The sequence below is a fragment of the Aythya ferina genome, assembly GCF_964211825.1.
Source record: "Aythya ferina genome assembly, chromosome: 17".
Taxonomy (NCBI): domain Eukaryota; kingdom Metazoa; phylum Chordata; class Aves; order Anseriformes; family Anatidae; genus Aythya; species Aythya ferina.
In genome coordinates this window covers 7,063,730-7,085,521 of record NC_140316.1, presented here as the reverse complement: position 1 = coordinate 7,085,521, position 21,792 = coordinate 7,063,730, and the positions used below count along the sequence as shown (strand labels likewise).

Genomic DNA, 21,792 nt, shown 5'->3' with positions numbered 1-21,792 from the left:
GAAACTAGGCAAAAATGTAACGAGTTTGCAGAAATCATTAGGAAAAATTAATGTCCCAATAGAAAAGGTCTTTTTTTCTCTCTCCCTTGTATATAATGCAAGTTACTTCAAAGATCATTTTGCCCTGCAAAACTGTTCTGTCCTTCTTTCCAGCAGCCCCTGGAGATTACACATTTCTGCAGGTATCCAGACAGAAGCTCTGCTGTCCCCTTCTTCTGGGTCTTCTAAAACCAAAGAGTTTTACAATTCTTACTTTATATTAAAAGAAAGAAAATGCTCTCTGCTCTAATAAAACAGCTGCAGCATAAACGATACTCTAGAGAACTATTTCTCTGAAGCTTTCTGTTTCTGCCTGAGAGTGTTCTGTGACAAGCAGAGCACAAGTGCAAAACAGCCTCACATGTCTTAAGGATGGCTCTTCATAATTTCAAGAGGAATTCCACATAGGAGGCCTTATCCTTTGAGAATCTATAGTTTTCTGTAAGATCCTGCTGCAAGACAAGTATTTGTTTACTCAGAGAGAGAAATTTAACATTTAACACTTTTGTCGTGGCTGAATAAATTAAAGATCCAATGCAATGGATGTCTCAAAGACTCTACACTAAAAGCAGGTAGACATGGATACATTGCCCTGCAATGGTTACACACATCCTGAGAGCCTGCAGACATTTCACTCAGAAGAGAAGCAATTAGATACATTGTGTGTTGTTTTGTTTTGTTTTGTTTTTTTCCTCAGCCTGCCAAGGAAGTCTCATCTTTATCCACGTCAAACTTTGACTTACAGCCTTAGCAGGTCTGTGCATGTAAGGAACGGTGTAACGCTGTTGTCTGCATGAGCTGAACACCTTTGGAAAGAGAAGTTGCTTCCATCGAACCAGAAACATTTTCACTGTTCTGAAAATTCCCCTTTTCTCCTCTTGTCACCTATAGGACTCCAGGCTTTTTTCCAGCTGAACTCTCATTAACAGGTAGCCTGGTTTTGCTCCCATTGCAGCTGAACAGATTATGTTTTCTAACCAGTTCATCCATCTCTGTCATACCAACACCCAAACAGTTCACCAGCCAAAAGAGTCCATTTGACAGTTATTTGCTGTCAAATGCTAACCTGTCCCTACAGGAACAGATGAAATCACATTAATCCCACGCAAACAACAAGGTCTAATTTATCAGAAACCTATGCTGTTTCTTGAAGTTAGATTATTTCTACTTTATCTGTTTCTCCCAGATTCATTGATTAACATAATCAAGTTAAATTTACAGTACCTTGGTCCCAGTTTGGACTCGTGGTTACTGCATCCACATCAGACTTCAAGAGAGGCAAGAGTGCCCAAAAGTTCATCTGTTTCTCACACTGACATCCACTGATTTATAAAAAAAATACATATTTTGCTACAAACTCCACTTCATTTTAAAGTGCACTACTGAGTCATTTTACGGCAATGATATGAACTTAATTACCTCTGTTGAGTTTGATTCAAACTGGAATGCTGTTGTGATTACACCAAGGTGATAAAATCGCTTACCTTGGAAGCTACCTAGGTGAAGCATTAGTACGGCTGAAGCTAGACACTTCAGCTTCCTTGCCTAACAGAAAACTTTATCACGGTGACTGATAAAAATAAATAAATAAATAAATAAATAACAGAGCAAGCACCAATGAATGGAATTCATGCTCTCAGAAAACAGCTCAACCTGTGGTTATCTCAGGAATACTCCTCTCAGGAAAAACATACCAACAATATAAAAAAGTCCTTCTTGTTGCTGTGGCTTAAAGACAGCTATAATTTGGGAGAAAAGGAATAAGGAAAAGTAGATAAACCGCTTATCAGCAGGCAACATAACTTTTCTGGACCTCAGTCTCTCCTTCTACAGAATGTGAAAAAATACGTACACAGTCCTCAGATGAACATTTGAAAATACTCTAGCAGTGACAACAGGCCTATACCGTTGATTTCAGTAAGCTCAAGAACAGACCTGTAAATATTAGTAGGCCTTTGTTCCATACAGTTCTCATAGTTATCAAAATCATTAGATAAATCATAGCCATACTTTTACAACTAAATACATTGCAGCAGCTTTGCTATCAAGCCGCAACAGCTTTTTCCAGGGCTAAAATAGCTCTTTATCCCCACCTGGAGGAGGGACCTTTCAAAGAAAAGAGTTCATTCACCATTAGCAACAGTTTTCATCTGCAAATACCCTTAAAGCACAGCCAGTACACCCAGACCACACATTTCAAAATGTGCATACACATCACAGTAAACACAGCTCAAACAGCTCTGTTTAAGCACACTTCTGCACTGGTCAAAGTCTTCTGTCATTTATGCTACCAACTCACTACATGCAAAATACTGGACTTTTTTTTTTTTTTAATAAAAATAAAACTTACATAATATAAAAAAGAAATGAATATGCAAGTGAATTCCCTAGCAGAATTCCATATGGAGCTGTCAGAAAAGCTGCTGTATTTTCTGTAGTGAAGGAACAAGATTGCTCTACTACCACTGGAGCTGCTGCCTTTGCTCCTCTTACCTTCATCTAAAACCAAAAAGCAGTTTCCAGACCCAGTTTGGGAAAAGCAGGTGGGACCAGAAGCACATGCCAACACCAAGCAATAACATACCATTTTTAATTTTGATCCTGTAAGCATTTATGTAAACATCGAATCATTTCTCACTTGTGAATAACCCTATTGAACTTGATGAATAAAGGCTGGGTCAGAGCTGATGTTATAAAAGGAATTCCTCTTTTCTTCTCCCTAACACATTTTTTACACTTTTTTTTTTTTTTTTAATTTTAATGAAAATGATGGAGCATACGGGCATGTCATCTTCTTTGACTTCCTACACAACCTAAAACAAAATATGTCACTCGACTATTCCTGCATCTTGCATAAAATACAGTCAAAACAATGATGCAAGTCTGCATTTCACCCACACTGATCTTTTTTGACAAAAATTGTAAATCTTATCACAAACAAAACCAAACTTCTCTGAGCAGGATTGTTTTCTGTAATCATGCTTACTGATGTTAATAATCACAGAATCACAGAATTTCTAGGTTGGAAGAGACCTCAAGATCATTGAGTCCAACCTCTACCTAACGCTAACAACCCCCACTAAACCATATCCCTAAGCTCTACGTCTAAACGTCTTTTAAAGATTTCCAGGGATGGTGACTCCACCACTTCCCTGGGCAGCCTGTTCCAGTGCCTCACAACCCTTTCGGTAAAAAAGTTCTTCCTAACATCTAACCTAAAACTCCCCTGGCGCAGTTGACTTTGGTGACTAGCTGACTTTGGTATTTCAGACAATTCATTATTATTTTCTCAACATTTGGTTGGAATTTCCTCTCTAAAGACTGGAAAAACATGAGTATTCCTCTGGTTTTCTGGAATTTCCCTGAAATTCCCATTTCTTTTGGAAAATGAGCAGTAGAGTATTTCTCTATCCATCCAGTTTTCCTGCACACAAATTACTGGTGCTTTGCAATTAAAGATACCATCTTGGTTCCTTTTAAACATGAATTATAAACAGGTACCAAACACTCTTCTGCATTGTTACCAATTTTAGCTTCACCTTGTCTAACTATCAGTGGGATATTACCAGCAGAAGGATTTCTTTTGCCCTCAGTATACTCTGAAAAATGATTTTCCATATGTCTCACCATCTATCCTTTCCACGTGACTCCAGCTTCCCTCAGCAACTCTCTTAACCTGAAATATGCAATTATTGCTTCCCATAGCTCAACTGATGGATGCTGCTCTCATCTCCGTTGGTGTCTCGCATCATAGCTGCCTCCTTTTCTGATGTAGCTTTCTGGCCACTTAATACAGTCCTTTTTATTTAAGAACTCCAAGTTTTCTGTCACAGCATTCTGATATTTTCCTCTAATACACTCTGTTTTTAAGTTGCCCCCAGTTTGGAAGAAAGCTGTCCCTTTGAACACTGGGGACACACACGTCTGATCAGCGAGGTCCCTCTGCTCTGTCCAGGCCGCACACACCTCGCTCACAAGATTCCCTACAAACACCGCCATCTGAGCAAACGCTGGACTCTGCTTGGAGTCCATCATGCCCCAAACCCCACGTAATCAACGTCTGACTGCCGTTAGCCTGGGGCCACGGTTACATTTTAGCACCTTTTGACCCTCACACCAGTGCAAGGCACGCAAGGAGCACAATGTCGCCCCCTCCCCTCAGCGCGGCCGCCATCTTAGGCATGGAAGCCGCCGGCCCGTCGCCATGGCAACCTGCAGCCCCCGCCCCGGTAGGGGAGGTGGGACAAAGATGGCGTCAGCGCCCTGCGCCGCCCGGGAGCGGTGACGCTGAGGAGAAGCGGCGGGGAGCGGGAGGGAGGCACGGCACGGCACCACAGCGCACCATGGCCGGCCCGCACCTGCAGCAGCCCAGCTTCCTGCTGGTGGGTCGGGGCCGCGGTGGCGGTTGAGGGAGCAGCCCCGTGAAGTAGCTGCGGGGTGGGCACCGCCGATTGCAAGTTTATGGGCGGTGTTACCTCAGGGATGCCGGGCGCGGTGGCGAGGGCTCGTTTTTGTAAGCGTTGTGTCCTGCGGCGCCGTGCCCTGATTCCCCGTGTGCTTTCCGGCAGGCCACGCTGAAGGCGGACTGCGTGAACAAGCCCTTCGCGCAGAGGTGCCACGACCTAGAGACGGTGATCGAGGAGTTCCCCGCCAAGGTGAGCGGCCGGCGGTGTGCCCCCGGCATTGCTCCTGCTCCCATTACCCAGAGCTTTGAGGCCCTCTGGTGAAGCAGTGGGAATCCGGTATTTCCGAGAATTAAAAACAAAAAACAGCTTATCCAGTCGCTAAATAGTTGTTTCAGCCGACTGTACTTGTATAGCTTTCAGCCTTCTTTATGGGGGGAACTAATGTTTATGATCTAACAAACAATTGCATGCGATACTGATCAGTATTGTGGCATCCTGAGTTAGATGAGAAGTCAGGACAGAATTCCTGTAACTGCTGTAACATAATAAATTACTTTGAATGGAAGCTCTGCCCAGATAGCGATAATCTAGAAACAGTAATAACTAATCCTGTTAACTAGGGTCCTGTTAACAGCTGGCAGGCTATCTGTGTGCACTCTGGAGCCTACAAGAGAGATTGTTCAAGTAAGGAAGCACACACATTAACTATTGGTGTCTGTTTTCCCTAAAGGAACTACACAGCATCTTCCCATGGTTGGTGGAGAGCATTTTTGGTAGCCTGGATGGCATTATCGTAGGCTGGAATCTTCGCTGTTTGCAAGGAAGAACAAATCCTACTGAATATTCTGTGGCTTTGGATTTCCTGGACCCCAGGTAAACTCATGCATTTCAGTACAGAAAAAGGTCTGGTGAATGAATAACCAGCACTTAACTTTTCTCCGTTACTGCAAACATAATTACAATAGTGAGACAGAAGAGGGTACTTACTATGGATTTTCTTTCCAATGCTTGTTTGCAGTGGTCCAATGATGAAGCTGGTATACAAACTCCAAGCAGAAGAGTACAGATATGATTTCCCAGTCTCATATCTTCCAGTAAGTAACTGAAAAATTTGTAAAAAGAGAATGTAATTGGTTTTGCAGCTATTGGATGGAACATTGCACACGCTTTCTATGTAGTATTTGATATAGGTCATGTTGATAGCCTTAGTGCTCCAGTCTTAGAGCATCCTTAAATGGTAGCCTGGAAAGGAGAATTCCTGACCATAAACTGTAGGAGATGACGGCTGTCTGCAGCTAGATATTTGTGCTGTTCAGCCAGGAAAGGTGCACTGATTCTAATCCTGTCCCCAGAGAAAGTGGCGTACCAGTAGTTGTGGAATTGAAAATCGTTTTCCAAGCTCGTCAGGGAACAGTGAGTTCTCTGGCAGCACTTTAGCCCATGTGTTTGAAGGCCTACTACTGTCCTGGATATGAAGTATAACACATAACAACTATACAAAAGTGTTTATCTGCAGAGTTCTTTCACTGTATTTCTATTATTTTGACCACTTACGTGCTATTTAGAAATGGATCTAGATATTTCTATAGCCTTTAAAAAAAGAAACATCAGTTAAGTATTCAGCAATTGCTAGTCCACAGCTCAGCTGCCCTAACAAAGCTGTCATAAAGACATCAGTCTCCTGCTGTTCTCACTACAACTGGAAGTGTCTTTGTGAAGGCTTTTTTTTTCCTTGCATTGAAATACTCGTTTTCTGTGAAAAAATTGGTAGTTATCTAAAGAGCATGGATTTGCACAAGGAAATACTGCAATGCAGTAAAATCCCACTGAGATGAATATTGACATGCTCCTGGAATGCAGCAGAGCTTCACAATCTGAAAACATACTCTCTGAATATGCTGAGTAGCCTGACTGATATCTCATTACTCTGTCTTTTAGGGTCCTGTGAAGGCTTCAATACAAGAGCAAGTCCTACCAGAATGCTCTCTATACCACAATAAAGTCCAGTTTCCTTCATCTGGTGGCTTAGGTTTGAATTTGGCTCTTAGTATCCTTTAGCAGTTGGATATTTAATTCCTTTTAATTGTCTAAAATTGGGATGTTACAAAGTAATTGTTATGTATTTATTATATGTTTATGGTAAATCGCTGTCATGCTGAAAAGTCTGGACAAGTCAGACGTGTTTAGAAGCCAATGAAAAATAAATTTGTCCTCTTTGTATAAACCTTTAGGGAAATTCTGGCCTTATTCAAGTCAAAAACAAAAGTCCAGTGACTTTACTAGGGCCAGTATTTCACTATTTTCATTTTTGTAACTACTCTTACTTTATGTAATAGCATAGAAAAAGCCAAAAGACACATTAAATTTGCAGCTTGTGTGCTTGTTAGGAGCCATCTAGCTGCCACTGCACTGGTTTCAGTTAGTCTAATGTGCTAAGAAGTGTAATGCAAACACATCTTGCCACATAGAGAAAACTTAACTTACTAGTATGTTGAAGTCAGTTGGAAAACAAGAAGTCAAAGCTGAATTTGCTGTTAAGTCCCTAACAAATTAATTTACCCCTGACAAAACAAACTTAACATCCAGTCAGCATCTCTAGCTATCTAACAGCTGTACCTGTTTTTTTAATCTAATCCTTGACTCTATTCTTCCAGATCCATTTGAATATTACATGTTTTACTTTGCAATTAGTTTAATTACACAGAAGGTAAGTACACGTCACAATTTTTTCCCTTAAATAGCCTAAGCCTGTCTTCACAATGCTTTAAGAGCCTTCTGAGGTGCTGTCTAGCTAAATTAAATCCTAAAAGTACAGACAGAACTATTGCTGTTACTGCTTTGGTTCAGTTCTCTAAGGAGATGATGTAAGATTGGGTGATAGACAAAATACTTGTATGCACCAGCATGCAGTCTGTCCAACAATGTACAAACAGCGTGCAGTGGCCTCCCAGTGGGTTTCCTACCCCTTCCTCCACTAACACCATTTATACAGTCAAAATCACAGCAGTGCGCTGTGGTGTTTGGTTATTTGGTTCCTTTTCCTGTTGTTAGCTGAGTCACTTGCAATGCACTCTTCTCATACTTCATTACATTCACAGCAGTGGTTCCTATACAACTAGTTGCTTTAACTTTGCTCCAAAGTGTCTTTGTTGGGCTTTTGACTATTTATGCTAAATGGATAAGGCTGTGTAGCAGATGCTCACTTTAAGTCACCACTAGGAACAGTTTATAACTCCAAGCATAACCTGTGTCTCTGTTTCAGAACTCACCCATCGCCCATCACATCAGCCCTTCCAACAGTGCTTACTTCATCTTGGTGGACACGTACTTGAAGTGTTTCCTACCCACAGAAGGAAGTGTCCTTCCTCCACCTTCTTCAAATCCTGGTGGAGCCATCCCTTCCCCGACTCCCAGGTAATGACTACAGTGCCAGAGGCAGATTTGGGGAGCACTCCTTATAAAATGTGGCTTGTTGGAACTAAATTTCTAACAGGAAGAGAACACCTCTACTCTATCATCACTATGTATTTATCACAGAAATAAAAATATATATTTATATAAATTCTATATTTGTTCCAGGGAGATCTCCTTGCAGCTTTTCAATACTTAAAGGGGGCTTATAATAATAAAAAAAAAAAAAGATGGAGAGCAACTTTTGCTCGGGCAGATAATGATAGGACAAGGGAGAATGGTTTTAAACTGAAAGAGGGGAGATTTAGATTAGAGGTTAGGAGGAAATTCTTCACTCAGAGGGCAGTGAGGCACAGGATCAGGTTACCTAGAGAGGTTGTGGATACCCCATCCCTGGAGGTGTTCAAGACCAAGGTTGGGTGAGACCCCAGGCAGCCTGAACTCATGGGTGGCATCCCTGTCTGTGGCAAGGGGATAGGAACTAGATGGTCTTTAAGGTCCCTTCTAGCCCAAGCTGTTCTATGATTCTGTGTTATATTCACTCTATTTTAACATAGAGGTTTCATTTGAAAGTCTGAAATGTATCTGTCATTGGAACAGAAAAGGTATGTACAAGCAACAAAGAATCATCTTTTGATTGATTCCAGTTTTATCTATAACTTCCCAATATAAAAAGCTGGGACATATTAATTATAAAATCATATAATGAAATCACTACGTTTGGAGTATTATCAGTGTTAGCAAGCTTATACTAACAAAAAAAAGAGTAGTAATATCTTTTATAATTGCATTTTGAATACATTTCATGAATACGAAAGGAAAAGGGAAAAAATATACAACTGGAGAAAGTAAAATAAATAAATAAATAAATAATGTTACTGAACATGACATAAGGTCTGGGTCAAGCTGGTTCAATGCAGTATGAATAATGACGTGCTTTGTTTTTTAAATTAAAATGACTAATCATTACATGCTGTATTATCAAGTTTTACTTCTTAACAACTCTTTCCCACTTTACAAACCAGTGATCAAAAGCAATGATACATCTCCCTGTCCTGAGGCTTAATGACTTCAGTACTTTTATTAATTTGTCATTAAAGGTCTCCAGCAGTGCCTTTCACTTCCTATGGCATGCACCACACCAGCTTGCTGAAACGGCACATTGCCCATCAGCCTTCTGTCAATGCTGACCCTGCTTCCCAGGAGATCTGGAGATCAGAAACACTGCTTCAAGTAAGTTGGATTTAGGGCAGGAGGTAAAAACATTTCTTGTTGCTGAGGGATGTCTTCTTTTTAAAACATATAGAGTTAGTCTGTTTTGCTCTAGCTTGTATGGAGCACTGGGCAGTGCAGCTGTTCTTTTCTGTTAGTGAAACAAAGTAGTACTGTTAAACTGTTAAGTTGTAATATAGAAAGGCACTTCATATCTTTTTGTTAGATTGAATACCTAACAACCAGTCTCTATGTAGAAAATTCTCTGGAAAAAAATATGCAAACTTAAAAAAAACAAAAACAAAAACAAAAAAAAACTTACATCAATTCTATGCTCTAAGCAAAGGGCAAAAGCAGAAAAGTTGCTTCTGTTCACCATCAGGGGTTGAAAGGAGAATCTGGACTTAACAGTTTTTCTCAAACAACTTGCTACTGTTTAGCTGAACTGAATTACCGATGTGTTAGCACCTCTAAACTGTGCTAACTCAGTCATTTGCCATGATTTTATATGATAACCCAAAACATCTCTGAATAGGTGCCTGTCTATTTACAATTACAGCTTAGTTTTCAAATTAGATACTGTGGTTTTCTGTATGTAGTTTGTAACTGACATGACTTAGATTATTTCTCTTTTCCCTTAGCTCAGAAAATATTTCTTTTACAGATATTTGTTGAAATGTGGCTTCATCATTATTCACTGGAAATGTATCAGAAAATGCAGTCCCCTCATGTCAAGGTAACAGCTTGTACTTCATTCATGAACATCACCTGGTGGTTGACTTCTTATCTTAGGGTAAAACCTTCTGTTCTAAGTAGAGGTGTTTTTTTTTGTTGTTGTTGTTGTTTTTTTTGGTATATTGTTCAAAGGAAAGAAAGAACTTGTCAAAGCATCTGTGTCAGTGTGTCAAAAATGCTAGTCTCCAGTTACAGAAAATGTTGTGAGTAAGTGTGTCATCCAGACTTGCCTTCATTGCAGAACTTGTTTCGTTGTTTTTTTTTTGTTTTGTTTTGTTTTGTTTTTAAAGATGAGTTTGTGGGATGGTCACAACAATCAAAGCACTAAGTGAGTGGAAATATCGTATTATAATACCATATTAAATCCTGCTGGGGCAACAATGCTACTAAAATAATCTAAAATTAATGTCCAGCAGTAATAGCAATTCAGTGTTCCTGAAATACACATGAGTTATTTCTAAAATCTGTAACCGTTTTATAGCATAAAGCCAAATGCGAAAGGGAAATAAAACTGAATGACAGTTTAATAATAAGTGAATAAACCATTTTTGTTATTTTGTATTCCAAAACAGGATTTTCACCATAAAATGGTGTCAGAAGCAGCTCTGTAGCTACAGAGTTCAAACATCTTGCAAGTTCTCTTACAGTGCACTGTTTTAAGCAGTTTGTCGTGGCCGTCCAGTAAAGCTATTGCATTTGAAAACTAAGTGCTCTCGAGGCTAACACTAGGCACTATAAATGCAATGGGAATTTGGAGGAGAAATTTTTGATCCTCAGAATTCCCTCTTGAGATGTAGTGGGACTTTATAGAAGGAGAAGAAAAAATGTAAAAGCTACACAGGATTTACTCCCGTGTGAAACATGCAGGTTGATCAACTGCGAAATTCTAATCTTCCACTTCACCAGGCATTAAAAATAGCAAACGCATGTTTTGCTGGGGAAGAGCTGAAGTGCAATGGGTTCTGTCTTTTATTTTTAAAGTTAAGGTTAAACTGCAAACTCTTACTAATGTTGCAAAGTCTCCACTTGAGACCCCCAGCAGCATGGCTATGCACTGGTGATGGGAAGGCTTTGCTTGAAGTACCTGTCGTCTGTCTGTCTGTCTAGTCTCTGTGCATCAAGCGCTGTGCTTAAACCAGAAATGATGATTGCTTTAAACTTCTCTCCTCTGTTCACCCTCTGTATTTCAGATGTTCTCTTTATTAAGAAACAACAATTTAGACAGCAACTTTGATGGTGAAGTAGGGATTTGGAGGAGCTTAAAGTTTTCTAAAAGTCATCACTTTGTGCTCCTCTGCAAGGTGTGTTGAACCACAACTGGCGGCCACAACTACATGATATTTTACTTTCATCCCTTACAGGAAGCAATTGTGGACTTGAATTAAAAAAAATAAACAAAAAAGCAGGGCCTTCACTCTTTAAGGCTACAAACATCTGAGTAAGGGACTAATTCCCCATGACATCAAAAAATGGACAAAGGACCTCTCTTGCAGGACTGAGGAAAGGTTCCAGTTGAGCAGGGGACAGGACTGTTCATAAGTCAGTGTTACTTAAAAGCTTTGTACATTAGTTTCAGGATAATAGCTTGTTTCATAGTTCCTCAGACGAGGAAGGAAAATACACAGAAATACAAATTTTGTTTTAACATAAGGGTTAAAGGGTTCAACTGGAAATCCAAGAACACCCTAAACCTTGTTCTTAAAATGATTAATAACTATGCAGACTCACTTGATGCCACTTAGCCTTGTGTGGTTGGGAGGGGCAATTAGTGACCACTGATCCCTGAATCTGGGACCTGTTTCACTATTAGTGACTTGAAATGGTTACACACCTGTATTGGAGGGTGGTATGGGGTTCCACAGAACTTGTTCTTTCTTTGTCCAGCAGCCAGACTTGTATTGATGGGCCAACTCAAATCCCAGATATCCAACTTCTTCCTGTGAAGTGCTTCAAGGAATGATAGGTTCCTCTTAAAACTTGTCATCTCATCACAGACATCTCTTTAGAAGGGAGGGAACGAATAGTAAAGAATTCCTTTTGAGAAGATATGCTTTCTTTTCTACTTTTCCTGCTTTTAATTTTTTCTGTGTCTGGTGGGAACATAGGCTGTCACTATTTGTTATGCTGAGTTTCACTGCTTTCTCCATTAATTGAGCTGTTTCCCTGTTTTTTTACATTCTCCATTCACTTTCTCCTCAGATGTTCCAGAGCCCAAGCGTGCAGCATCTTTTTTCCTATTTCATTCTGCTGTAATCACACTGAACTCTTAAGAGATTGACACTTTACGTAATGCTTCCTGACCTTCCAATACCATGTGCCAGAAACCCCAGCACTGCATGTGGAACACCCATTAGACAACAGGTTCTTGCTGTTGATTATGCAGTGGATGATGTGTTTGAGCTGTCAAAGAGCTTACAGTAACAATTCTACCACTCCTAGAAAAGTATAAAACCAAAAGATACCAACTGGCACTAGAGGAAATTGAGTAGGGGCTGATCAATGATAGCAGAGGTGTGATCTGGAGAGTTAGTTTAGCTGCCTAACAGTAGTCATTGGGATCTGTGTAGTGTACATTTTGTTTTATGTTTTTTCATAATTTCATACATGTGTGTCACTGTCGCTACAGTATCCTGTTCACCATCACATTGTCCAAAAAATACTCTGTACATTACCAAGAAGGGGTCTGGCAGAGGCTTGCAGGGATTTCAGCGTTAAAGCTAGATGCCTTTGCATCAGCATACAATGTGCTGTATGTTGGGTTTGCCACTTATCTTTTTAGACACTTATGTTTCCGTAACAGTAAAAGCAATTTCTCCTCCTAAGGAAATTCGCAAGACCTGCAGCCCTCACAGATAGCCTATAAGTAGAAGCAGAGGACTGACGATTTCTCTGAACTGGAAACTTACTGGACAGGCTCACAGTGATTTTAAAAAGCCAACCTTTTCCTCCTCTTCATCTTTGGGAAGAACAAAATATTAATTTCAGTTTCTTCCCAGTATACAAACCCTGCTTCTCCACTGACGACAAAGCTTTCAAACTCAGTTTGGATCAGTTGTTCCTGCAGACCTGATGCAGGTCTGTCTGTAGTATATTTGGCAAAAGCTCCATATCCCCTACCACTATTTGCTCTGAGGCTCTCTGTGCAAAAAACAGGCCACAGCTGCACATTCTTTGACCCCTGATCCCACTTGTATTTGCAGGTTGATAAAGGGTATGAGACATTGTGAAATCATGCTAATGAACACCAAAAAGAAGAGGATACTGTGGCTGCAGTTGTTACTGTGATATGTTGTCCCTGACAGTATTTGTGATGTTCATTTTTTTCCCCCCACCCTTCTTCCTTGGGCTCATTCTCACTTTTTTTTTCTCTTGCTCTCTTCTCTCCTTTTTTCCCTCCCCCCTTCCTTTTTTGTTTCTGTTGTCTCAGCTGGAGGTTCTCCACTACCGACTCAGTATCTCCAGTAAACACCACGGTAGTCCTGCCCAATCCAGCTACCAGGCCCTCCACGCATACCAAGTATTATCATCTTTTCATTTTGTTTCCTTTTTTAAAATCTTGTTCCATCTTATAATCTGCAAAGTGTATTGGCGCTAGCAGAAAAAGCTGCTGTACAGATAAAATGTGGTTTTACAACTTGAGTACACCACATTGAGATTTACTAAATTTTTAGTGAAAGCAGATAGCGAGGGCTACTAGCAAAGCTCATGGAGAAAACAGTTAAAGTCTAGCACATTAGGACTAACTGGAAACTCAGTTTTTAGAGATGCATTCTTATAATGCATCGTAGAAGGAGTTTTTTTTTTTATCAGCTATGCTAACATCTTTTGGTGCCTGAACTGGCCTCACAAGCCAATTATTTAAGCAAATTTTGTGTGGAAGTTCAGAATTTGCATGGCTGTAAAGTAAAATGAAAGTAGGTAATGTCTAGTTTCTTTTTGGCCAGTGAAATACCGTTGGATAGTGCCAAATTTGTAGTAGTGTTTGCAAAATGACACATGTGGTACATTTGCAGATTGTTCAGGAAATGTGCATGTAAAAACATTCCTGTTGGAACGGATTGTTGATTCCTCTTTCCTTACTCCAGCTCTTTATTCATTGGGTTTTCATTTTGGGAAAGGGGAGGGCTAATCATATACAGTATAAAGCTCTTACTATACTATAAAGCTCTTTAGCACTATATTGAATTTTCCTGCTGTTAAATCCTTTATTTTTGTATTAAGTACTATGAAATCTCAAGGTACTACTTAAAAAGGAAAACAGGAACTAATAGTTGGCTTTAACTCTTTTTAAAAAAAAAAAAAACAAAACTATATTTATCTAATTAACGTGTTGAAGAAAAAAAACATATCCTGTAAGCTAAGGTTTGACAACCAAAACATTTATGAGGAACAATACTTTTAAAACAGTAACATTCGTCACGTTGGTGATTCTGGCTAGGAGGAAGTAAGAACTTGTATGTGGAGAAACTACTAATGTGATCTGAAACCTTGCATTGAAATGGTGGCTTTGCAAGTTCCAAAGGCACCTTCAAGGGGAGTCTAGAATTTTTAGGAAGTGACACCCATTCAAGGCCTATAGCAGGGTACTAAATCTAATTACTTTTAGGAATCTTTATCTAAGCTTGGTAGGACTAGAAAACATGCTTACTTACCAGGAGCTGGTAAGTACAAGACCTGCATTAGAACTGGTAACATGTTATCTGCTCCCCTAGAGAAAACTCAGATCTACCATATTAAGAGGTCTGTCATCATGCCTTGAATCTTTTCCTGGAGTGAACTTTACGGTGTAGTAAAACCTTCAGAAAAAAGTTTGACCTGATGAGGAATGTAGAAAGACATCTGCTTTGCCTCAGGCATTGCAGACAAAAAGGACATGGACCCATATACAATATAGTTTATATATGTGTGTATATAGAACCATAGCAGTGAAATTACTGCTGAATTCAGGAAGCAGAGGCTTTTAGTATAATATGCCTGCCAGTCCCCTACAGTCGTATTTAAAATCTTACCTCAGCATAGCTTCATTGTGGAATCCTGGAAATACCTCGCAGCTACTGTCTAATACGCTCTTCCAGCATCGTCCATTATACTTGCAGCTGTAACTTTAGTTTCTTCTACATTCCTCTTGACTTTGTATAAATGAGAGCTGTGAGATTTAGAATACAAATGGTATCTATCTTATAAACCACCTTCAGTAGCGGATTGAGGTTAGTTCACTGCTCCTAAAGCAGATTACAGTAGCAAAGGAGTTAGTGCTTTGTCCCTAGGCTGTGCAGCAGACGAGCTCTAGTGTTCTGCACTCACCCAGAACAACTAGTTCCTTTTTTTTTTTTAACCTCATTCATCTTGCTGCTATATCATACACTCAGTCATGTTAGCAACATCACTGTGGCTCACCATCACTCTTTGTGCTATTTCCGCCTGGGCTACTTCTACCTATAACAATGTTAGAAGTAGCAGAATCATGCAGGACTTGAAGCAGTTCATATTCTTACTGTAACTCTTCCTATGATTATCCTTTTGTATAAGACAGATGAGTAATAGCATAGGAAGGAGAATTCTTAGGAAAGTCAGCCAAGAGCATAACAAAGGATTTGTTGTGCTGTTTGCAGCAGTGAACTTATAACCATAATGAACAGCTGAATCCTTTTTTCAGATTGGGTAAGTGGAAATCTATGCATTCTGTTTTGTTATGCTCACACAGAGAATGCTGGCTTGAAATTCAATGCCCAGAGATACTGTAGATGCTTCTTACAATCACATCATAAATACTTGATTGTTTCTTAGTGAACCAATGTTTCTTAGTGTTTCTTAGTGAACCAAGCAAAAGATTGATGCAGTTTGTCCTAGGGAGCAAGTCTGTCTAAAGTCACCTGGCACCAAACTACACTGAAGAGCCTGCACGAGAGAGTATTTCTTGTGTTTGAATTTTTGATCTGAAAATTTAATTTTCCTGAATTATCTCCTGGAGAGTTAGCATATAATGCTATCTTCCTGTCTTTTGCTTCAAATCTAGGAGTCATTTAAACCCACTGAAGAGCATGTGCTAGTGGTAAGACTTCTCGTAAAGCATTTGCATGCTTTCAGCAACAGCCTGAAACCAGAGCCTCTCTCCCCTTCAGCTCACTCCCACACAGCCAGCCCACTGGAGGAGTTTAAAAGGTACGTAAGTACATGAGCAGCCTGTCTATGGAACATACAGATCTTCTCCCTGACAAACTGCTTTCCTTGAGGTGTTGAAGTACAGAAGTACATTATTCAGCGTATGTGACAGCTAACAAACAATGTTTCTTACGTCCATTAGATGGGACGTCAGCCTCAAAATACAGGGGTCTTGCTGTTAAACTGATAGGGTATGAGTCAAAGAAAAGAAAATGCTACCAGAGGATTCTGGTTAAGGTTAATGGAGAATTTTACAGATGCAGTTGAACTGAAATTCAGTGGCCAGAAATAGCTTCAGTTAAGAAAGAACAAAATTGGGTCAGTCCTTTCTGTATTTGCATTTGTGGAAAGGGGATGGGTAGTTGTTTTAGAGATTTGCTGCTGATTTGACAATATTTGAATCTTCTTGCAGGGTTGTGATTCCTCGGTTTGTCCAGCAGAAACTTTATATCTTTCTGCAACATTGCTTTGGCCACTGGCCCCTGGATGCCTCTTTCAGAGCAGTATGTATCTACATATCTTCCTGAGCATGTAGTCAACAAAACTAGTACTTAGTTTTTGCTGCTTAGCAGCTCTCTATTGGTCTTCAAATTTATTTATTTTTTCCATAAAGCAGTGAAATAGTTTATATAACACTACTATTTAATGTTAGGAAAAGCATACCAGTTTGTCATCTTATGTCTAATACATTTTGGTGAGAATTACTACATGGCATTGGCTCAGTTTTCTGACACTGAAAACAGTTCTTGATTGAACAGAAACAGGTCTTACTCTTAAAACAGTTACATACTTAGAGGTTCTAACCTAATTATGGGTCTCACCTAATAACATCGTAAACAGAAGTAATATAGTATTAATTTAATGTAGAAAGATAGTATAAATACTACTTTCTGCAAGCAGGAAAAAAAAATCAGACCAGTACTTATAATAGCTAACCAAAAAATCTTTCCATCTTCCTTTTAAAGAACTATCACTACTCACTTGTTGTTCTATGATTTTTGCTTAGGTTCTTGAGATGTGGTTAAGTTACTTGCAGCCTTGGAGGTATGCTCCTGAAAAACCACCTCAAACTGCAGAGCTCTTACCTCGAAGTGTGTCTGAGAAATGGTAAGTAGGAAAGCAGCTGTGGGTAATCTGAAACAAGCCTCAAGTTTATGCAGATCCTGAGTCTAATAGCAGGATTTCAGGAAGCATCCACCAATCTGAATTAGCTTCCTGTACAGGAAAAGAGATGACATCTCATGATACAAGCTTTTGTTTTGAGAGTATTCTTTTGTTTCAGTGCAAATAGGGGATCTTTCCAGAGAAAGTATAAAAACATTCCCTTAATTGCTTCCCAGAAGACAAAATCATGATTGTTTATATAACTGTACTCACAAATCCTGTACTCACTTTTTTAGGGCTGCCTTCATTCAGGAAAACCTACTTATGTACACTAAGCTGTTTGTAGGATTTCTGAACAGAGCTCTTCGAACAGACTTGGTCAGTCCAAAAAATGCGCTCATGGTGTTCCGAGTAGCCAAGGTCTTTGCTCAGCCCAACCTAGCTGAAATGATTCTGAAAGGTAAATGGATATTCTGATATCTCATGCTATCCTGTTTCATGCTCTTCTCAACAGCTACACCATATCTCAGAAGCATTGAATAGATTTACTCTCCTATTTTACATGCCATTTAGCTATTCAAATATTTGCATGTTTTCACTTTTTTGTTTTAATATGTCTACAGTTCACTTGTGGTCACCATCACTTAGATTTCTTTCAGCAATTTTTCTTTGAAGAATGGAAAACACAATACTGTGTGTTTACAATAAAGTGGCATTTCTTACAATGGTTTTACTTGGTTATTTAGCTCAGGATTAGAAGTTCTTATACTTCTAAATGTGTCTATATTTAACAAAAGAGCTAGTCGTGGATGTACTTCAGGATAATTAGCAAGTTTGGGAGACTCAAGATTTGACAAGTATCAAAGTGTTAAGTGTCATGATTCCCCAATGCCCTTGTTGGAAACCAATTACAGGCTTAAAATGCTATGTGGTCTGCATTTAAATGCACTTTGATTTAAATGCAAAAGTATTTTCTGTTCTGTGTGGAGAGGATTAAAATGGAAAAACTACCTATCTACCTAAGTCTGCTTGGCAACTTGCTTTTCAGATCCTTTCAGCTAGACTTTCCCCCAAGCAAAAGCTAGAATATTGCATAACCATCTGCACTACTCTTTTCAAACTCTAGGAGAACAGTTATTCCTGGAGCCAGAACTTGTTATGCCTCATCGTCAACACCGACTTTTTATGACCCCCACGCTCTCTGGAAGCTTCTTCTCATCATGGCCTCCGACTATTACAGATGCCTCATTTAAGGTGAAGAGTCATGTTTACAGCCTGGAAGGACAGGACTTCCAGTATAAACAGATGTTTGGCACGGAAGTCAGGAATTTGGTAAGCAAATTTCTTAAAGTCTTTCTATTTTGACAGGTGTTATCTTAATGCTGAGCATCCACATGATAAGGTAGAAAACTCCAATCGGCAATACCATATAGTTAGAAGATCGCTGATGGTGACTTTTGGAATCTGAGAGGTCTCAATCTAGCACAGGTGTAAAAAGCTACCCACTCTTTACCAAATAAGTTAATTTAAGTGCTTGCTACCTTAGAGTAGTATATTGATAGTACTTTTTTTCAAATATGCTTACTGTGAACTTCTGATTTATTGTATTGATCAGTATCCATCAGCCATTCAGATGAAACTAGCATTAGAAAAAAAGCAGATAAAAAACAAGCAGAGCTCTTCTTAAGTACTTCAACAGCAACTGGAAATGCAACTGACAATCGTAGCACAATTCCATGTGAGCTAAAAGAGCAAGTTGTCTGGATTTGCTCTCTCTGCCAAGCGTCAAGGCAGTTTTATCCCTCTACCGATGCTTAGTTGCCTTTTACACCCCATATTTAATAACTTTTTGTTTGTTTTAGGTATTAAAACTGGCTCAGTTAATCTGTCAGGCACAGCAGACAGCAAAATCCATATCTGACCATTCTGCAGAGACAAGTGCTAGCCACTCCTTCTTTTCATGGTTTAAATTTACACCATCAGAGATGAATGGTTCCTACACTGGTAATGACCTTGATGAAATTGGGCAAGACAGCATCAAAAAAACAGATGAATATTTAGAGAAAGCATTGGAATATTTATGCCAAATCTTTAAGGTATGTAACATCTTTCTAATAACTTCCCATGTGGCAGCATGAATAAGAATCAGGATTCCTCAAATGTACTTCTAGTTCTTGTGCTTTGTGGGGTCACAAAGCCATCCAGTGATCCAGCTAGAAAACTTTGTTTTAAACATTGTTTAGGCTTTACTTCACCCAAATACTTCAAAACCCTTTTCAATATAAATGGAACTAGATGCTCTGAACTTCTATCAAGCACACTTTATGACCATTCTGTTGGACTCTACAGTAGTTGATACCAAAGTTGAGTCTTAAATTATGCCTACTCTCATGTTTATGTATAGCCACTGCATGGCTCAAACTCTAAAAACAGTCTTCTAGCTACTAAATGTAAAGAACTACAAAAATACAACATACAGTTGTAGCTATAGATGAATGGAGGAACTAGACGTTGCCCGTTTCTTTAACTAAACTTAGAACAGATTAATTTTTTACCACACTCGCTCATACAGATCTGAGAAGACAGCTATTTTACAGCTCTTCAGGAGTAAGGAGATATCAAAACACCTCTTTGGGATTTGATAAATGCCCACGTGAAGATTTTCTCCTTTTCATTTCTAAGGGAAGTGATGTTAAGGCTTTCTTTTGCTGGCTGTCAAAGGCTTCCACTGTTAAGGAGTTTGTGAAGGTAAACGAAATAGATGAAAGTAGATCAAACATATGCTTTAGAAGTGTGTTATTCTTGAGTAGCTGAATGAAGCACAACTGACCCAGATGATGATGAAGTGTGGGACAGCTCAAGATGAGAATGGAAAAAAGCAGCTTCCAGACTGCATTGAAAGTGAGGATGGCCTCATTCTTACACCTCTTGGCAGGTACCAGGTAAGAGAAGAAAGTTTCCGTATTGCTACCCTACATTGTTTTTGAGAAAAGTTACCTTCTACAGCAAGAGAAATGCATTTTTTCTGGGGGCTAAGAGAGGTTCCACTATAAAGGCATTTCAAATGGGAGCTACAAGATACAGGGTTTATTTTCCTGTTCCTAGATGATAAATGGCTTACGTAGATTTGAGGTACAGTATCAAGGAGATACTGAGCTTCAGCCCATCAGGAGCTATGAAAATGCCACTCTTGTCCGCCTCTTATTTCGTTTATCCTCAGCACTTAATGAAAGGGTAAGTACAGTACCAACTTTTTATATTTTTCATTGCAAAGTCCTGTTCTTTTTTGCAACTAAGAAAGAAAAAGCAATCTTTTTCTTCCTATTGGTGTGATATAGGATGGAAGTCCACACTTACAAAGAACTGCTTTACTGTATTTGAAATACTTTAAAAAAAATCTCCTATAATACTCCTATCTCGTATCCTCATCCTATAAAAGGACATTGTAAAAGTAAGTTAGACTCACTTTATTAGTTGCAGTAGAAAACTAATGTTTGAACTTTTCTTACCTCAGTTTGCTGATCAGATGGATATGCTTTGCTCCAGGGAAGATTTTGTTGGCAGATTTTGTCGCTATCATCTTACCAATCCCCACATCATACAGAAAATCAGGTATAGTCCTGTGCTGAAGGACAGAACAAACCAGAACTGGGGACCAAGAATCAGTCTGAGGTTTCTGGCTAGCTACAGGACTCTTGTTTCCTTGCTAATGATGTACTTCATTGCATCCTGGTTTTACATTGGGCCAGTAGGTTGCACATTCATTATCCTGTTGGGCTATTTTCTTTATGCTGTAATAATGACTTTCTTCTATGAAGGATGGAAACCACACGAACACTAATTTCCTTCTCTCAGCTTATACTTGTAAAATAAATCATCCTGGGATATTCAGTGACTAAAATGTGTGAATTATCAGATCTTCTTAAAAGTATTTTTAAATACTAAAGTCAGTTGAGTTTTTAAACAATTGTGGTTGTGTGGAATAATCAATGTAAATTTTATTTTTATAAAAGCTTTCCTATGCAATTGAGTGAATGTGAGTGTTTTTTTTGAGCGTGGGAAGAATGTGCCATCACACTGAGACTAAAGGTCTGGTTTCTTTTTCATTATGAATGCTAGATATTTGAAAGTCATTGTTATCTGTTCTACATTATCTATTAATGCAACCCCTGTTCTAGAGACATGGCCTAAACTCTGTTGGTCTGAAGGATAGCATTTATCTGGTTGCACTACACAGTCCATGTATTTAGCAGGTTATCCAGATGTGACTCACCTTATTCCATGCCATTTTACAGCATCTACAGGACTCCATCCTTCAGCTTAACCTGCACACATATTCAGCTCCCTCAGAAGTACGATTCATTAAGGTTGTTCCTCAAACTAGGTTAGGGAGAAATCATAACCACTGCTTTGTTTCTTTCACAAAGTATACATCTACAAACACTTTTATTCAGTAATCCAGAAGTTACATGCTTGCCCAAACTGTCACTCAGGAACACTCCTGAAAAAGGGTGAGAACTTGAAAAAACAGAAGAGAAGTCATACCTACGTAATACAATCAGATGTTTATAACCAAGTTCACTCTACTTTGAGAAATCCTATCAAGGTTATAAATAAGTCAACTCCTTGCAGTCCCCCACTCTCTTTAAAAGCAGGACTGCCTAAAGAAGGAGCTAGGTGACTTCAGAGGGTTAAAGAGAATTAAGGGAAAGTAATTCCAGAA

General features: G+C 39.2%; 1 protein-coding gene across 5 annotated transcripts; it reads left to right on the top strand.

Annotated features, from left to right (window-relative positions):
- Window positions 1-4,289: 4,289 nt before the first annotated feature.
- SMPD4 (sphingomyelin phosphodiesterase 4) lies at window positions 4,290-21,095 on the top strand. Of its 5 annotated transcripts, none has more exons than XM_084538895.1 (19): window positions 4,291-4,421; window positions 4,608-4,694; window positions 5,176-5,318; window positions 5,464-5,539; window positions 6,384-6,492; window positions 7,100-7,152; window positions 7,708-7,859; window positions 8,957-9,089; window positions 9,733-9,804; window positions 13,231-13,320; window positions 15,820-15,965; window positions 16,378-16,468; window positions 16,972-17,072; window positions 17,366-17,529; window positions 18,196-18,401; window positions 18,932-19,165; window positions 19,880-20,011; window positions 20,175-20,303; window positions 20,584-21,095. In XM_084538895.1, the coding sequence occupies exons 1-19, from the start codon at window positions 4,383-4,385 to the stop codon at window positions 20,908-20,910; spliced, it is 2,484 nt and encodes an 827-aa protein (XP_084395021.1). In that variant the 5' UTR covers window positions 4,291-4,382; the 3' UTR covers window positions 20,911-21,095. The 5 variants fall into 5 exon arrangements, with proteins under 5 accessions (XP_084395022.1, XP_084395021.1, XP_084395019.1 ...); XM_084538893.1 differs by having other exon boundaries at window positions 9,733-9,861; XM_084538894.1 differs by having other exon boundaries at window positions 4,302-4,421; window positions 6,384-6,474; window positions 9,733-9,861.
- Window positions 21,096-21,792: the final 697 nt, after the last annotated feature.

Coding starts and splice junctions, on each gene's coding strand:
- SMPD4 (XM_084538893.1), top strand. CDS start 4,383: ATGGCCGGCCCGCACCTGCAGCAGCCCAGCTTCCTGCTG. Junction 9,862..13,230: donor GGTTGACTTCTTATCTTAGG/GTAAAACCTTCT, acceptor CTGTTGTCTCAG/CTGGAGGTTCTCCACTACCG. Junction 20,304..20,583: donor CCTCAGCACTTAATGAAAGG/GTAAGTACAGTA, acceptor TTCTTACCTCAG/TTTGCTGATCAGATGGATAT.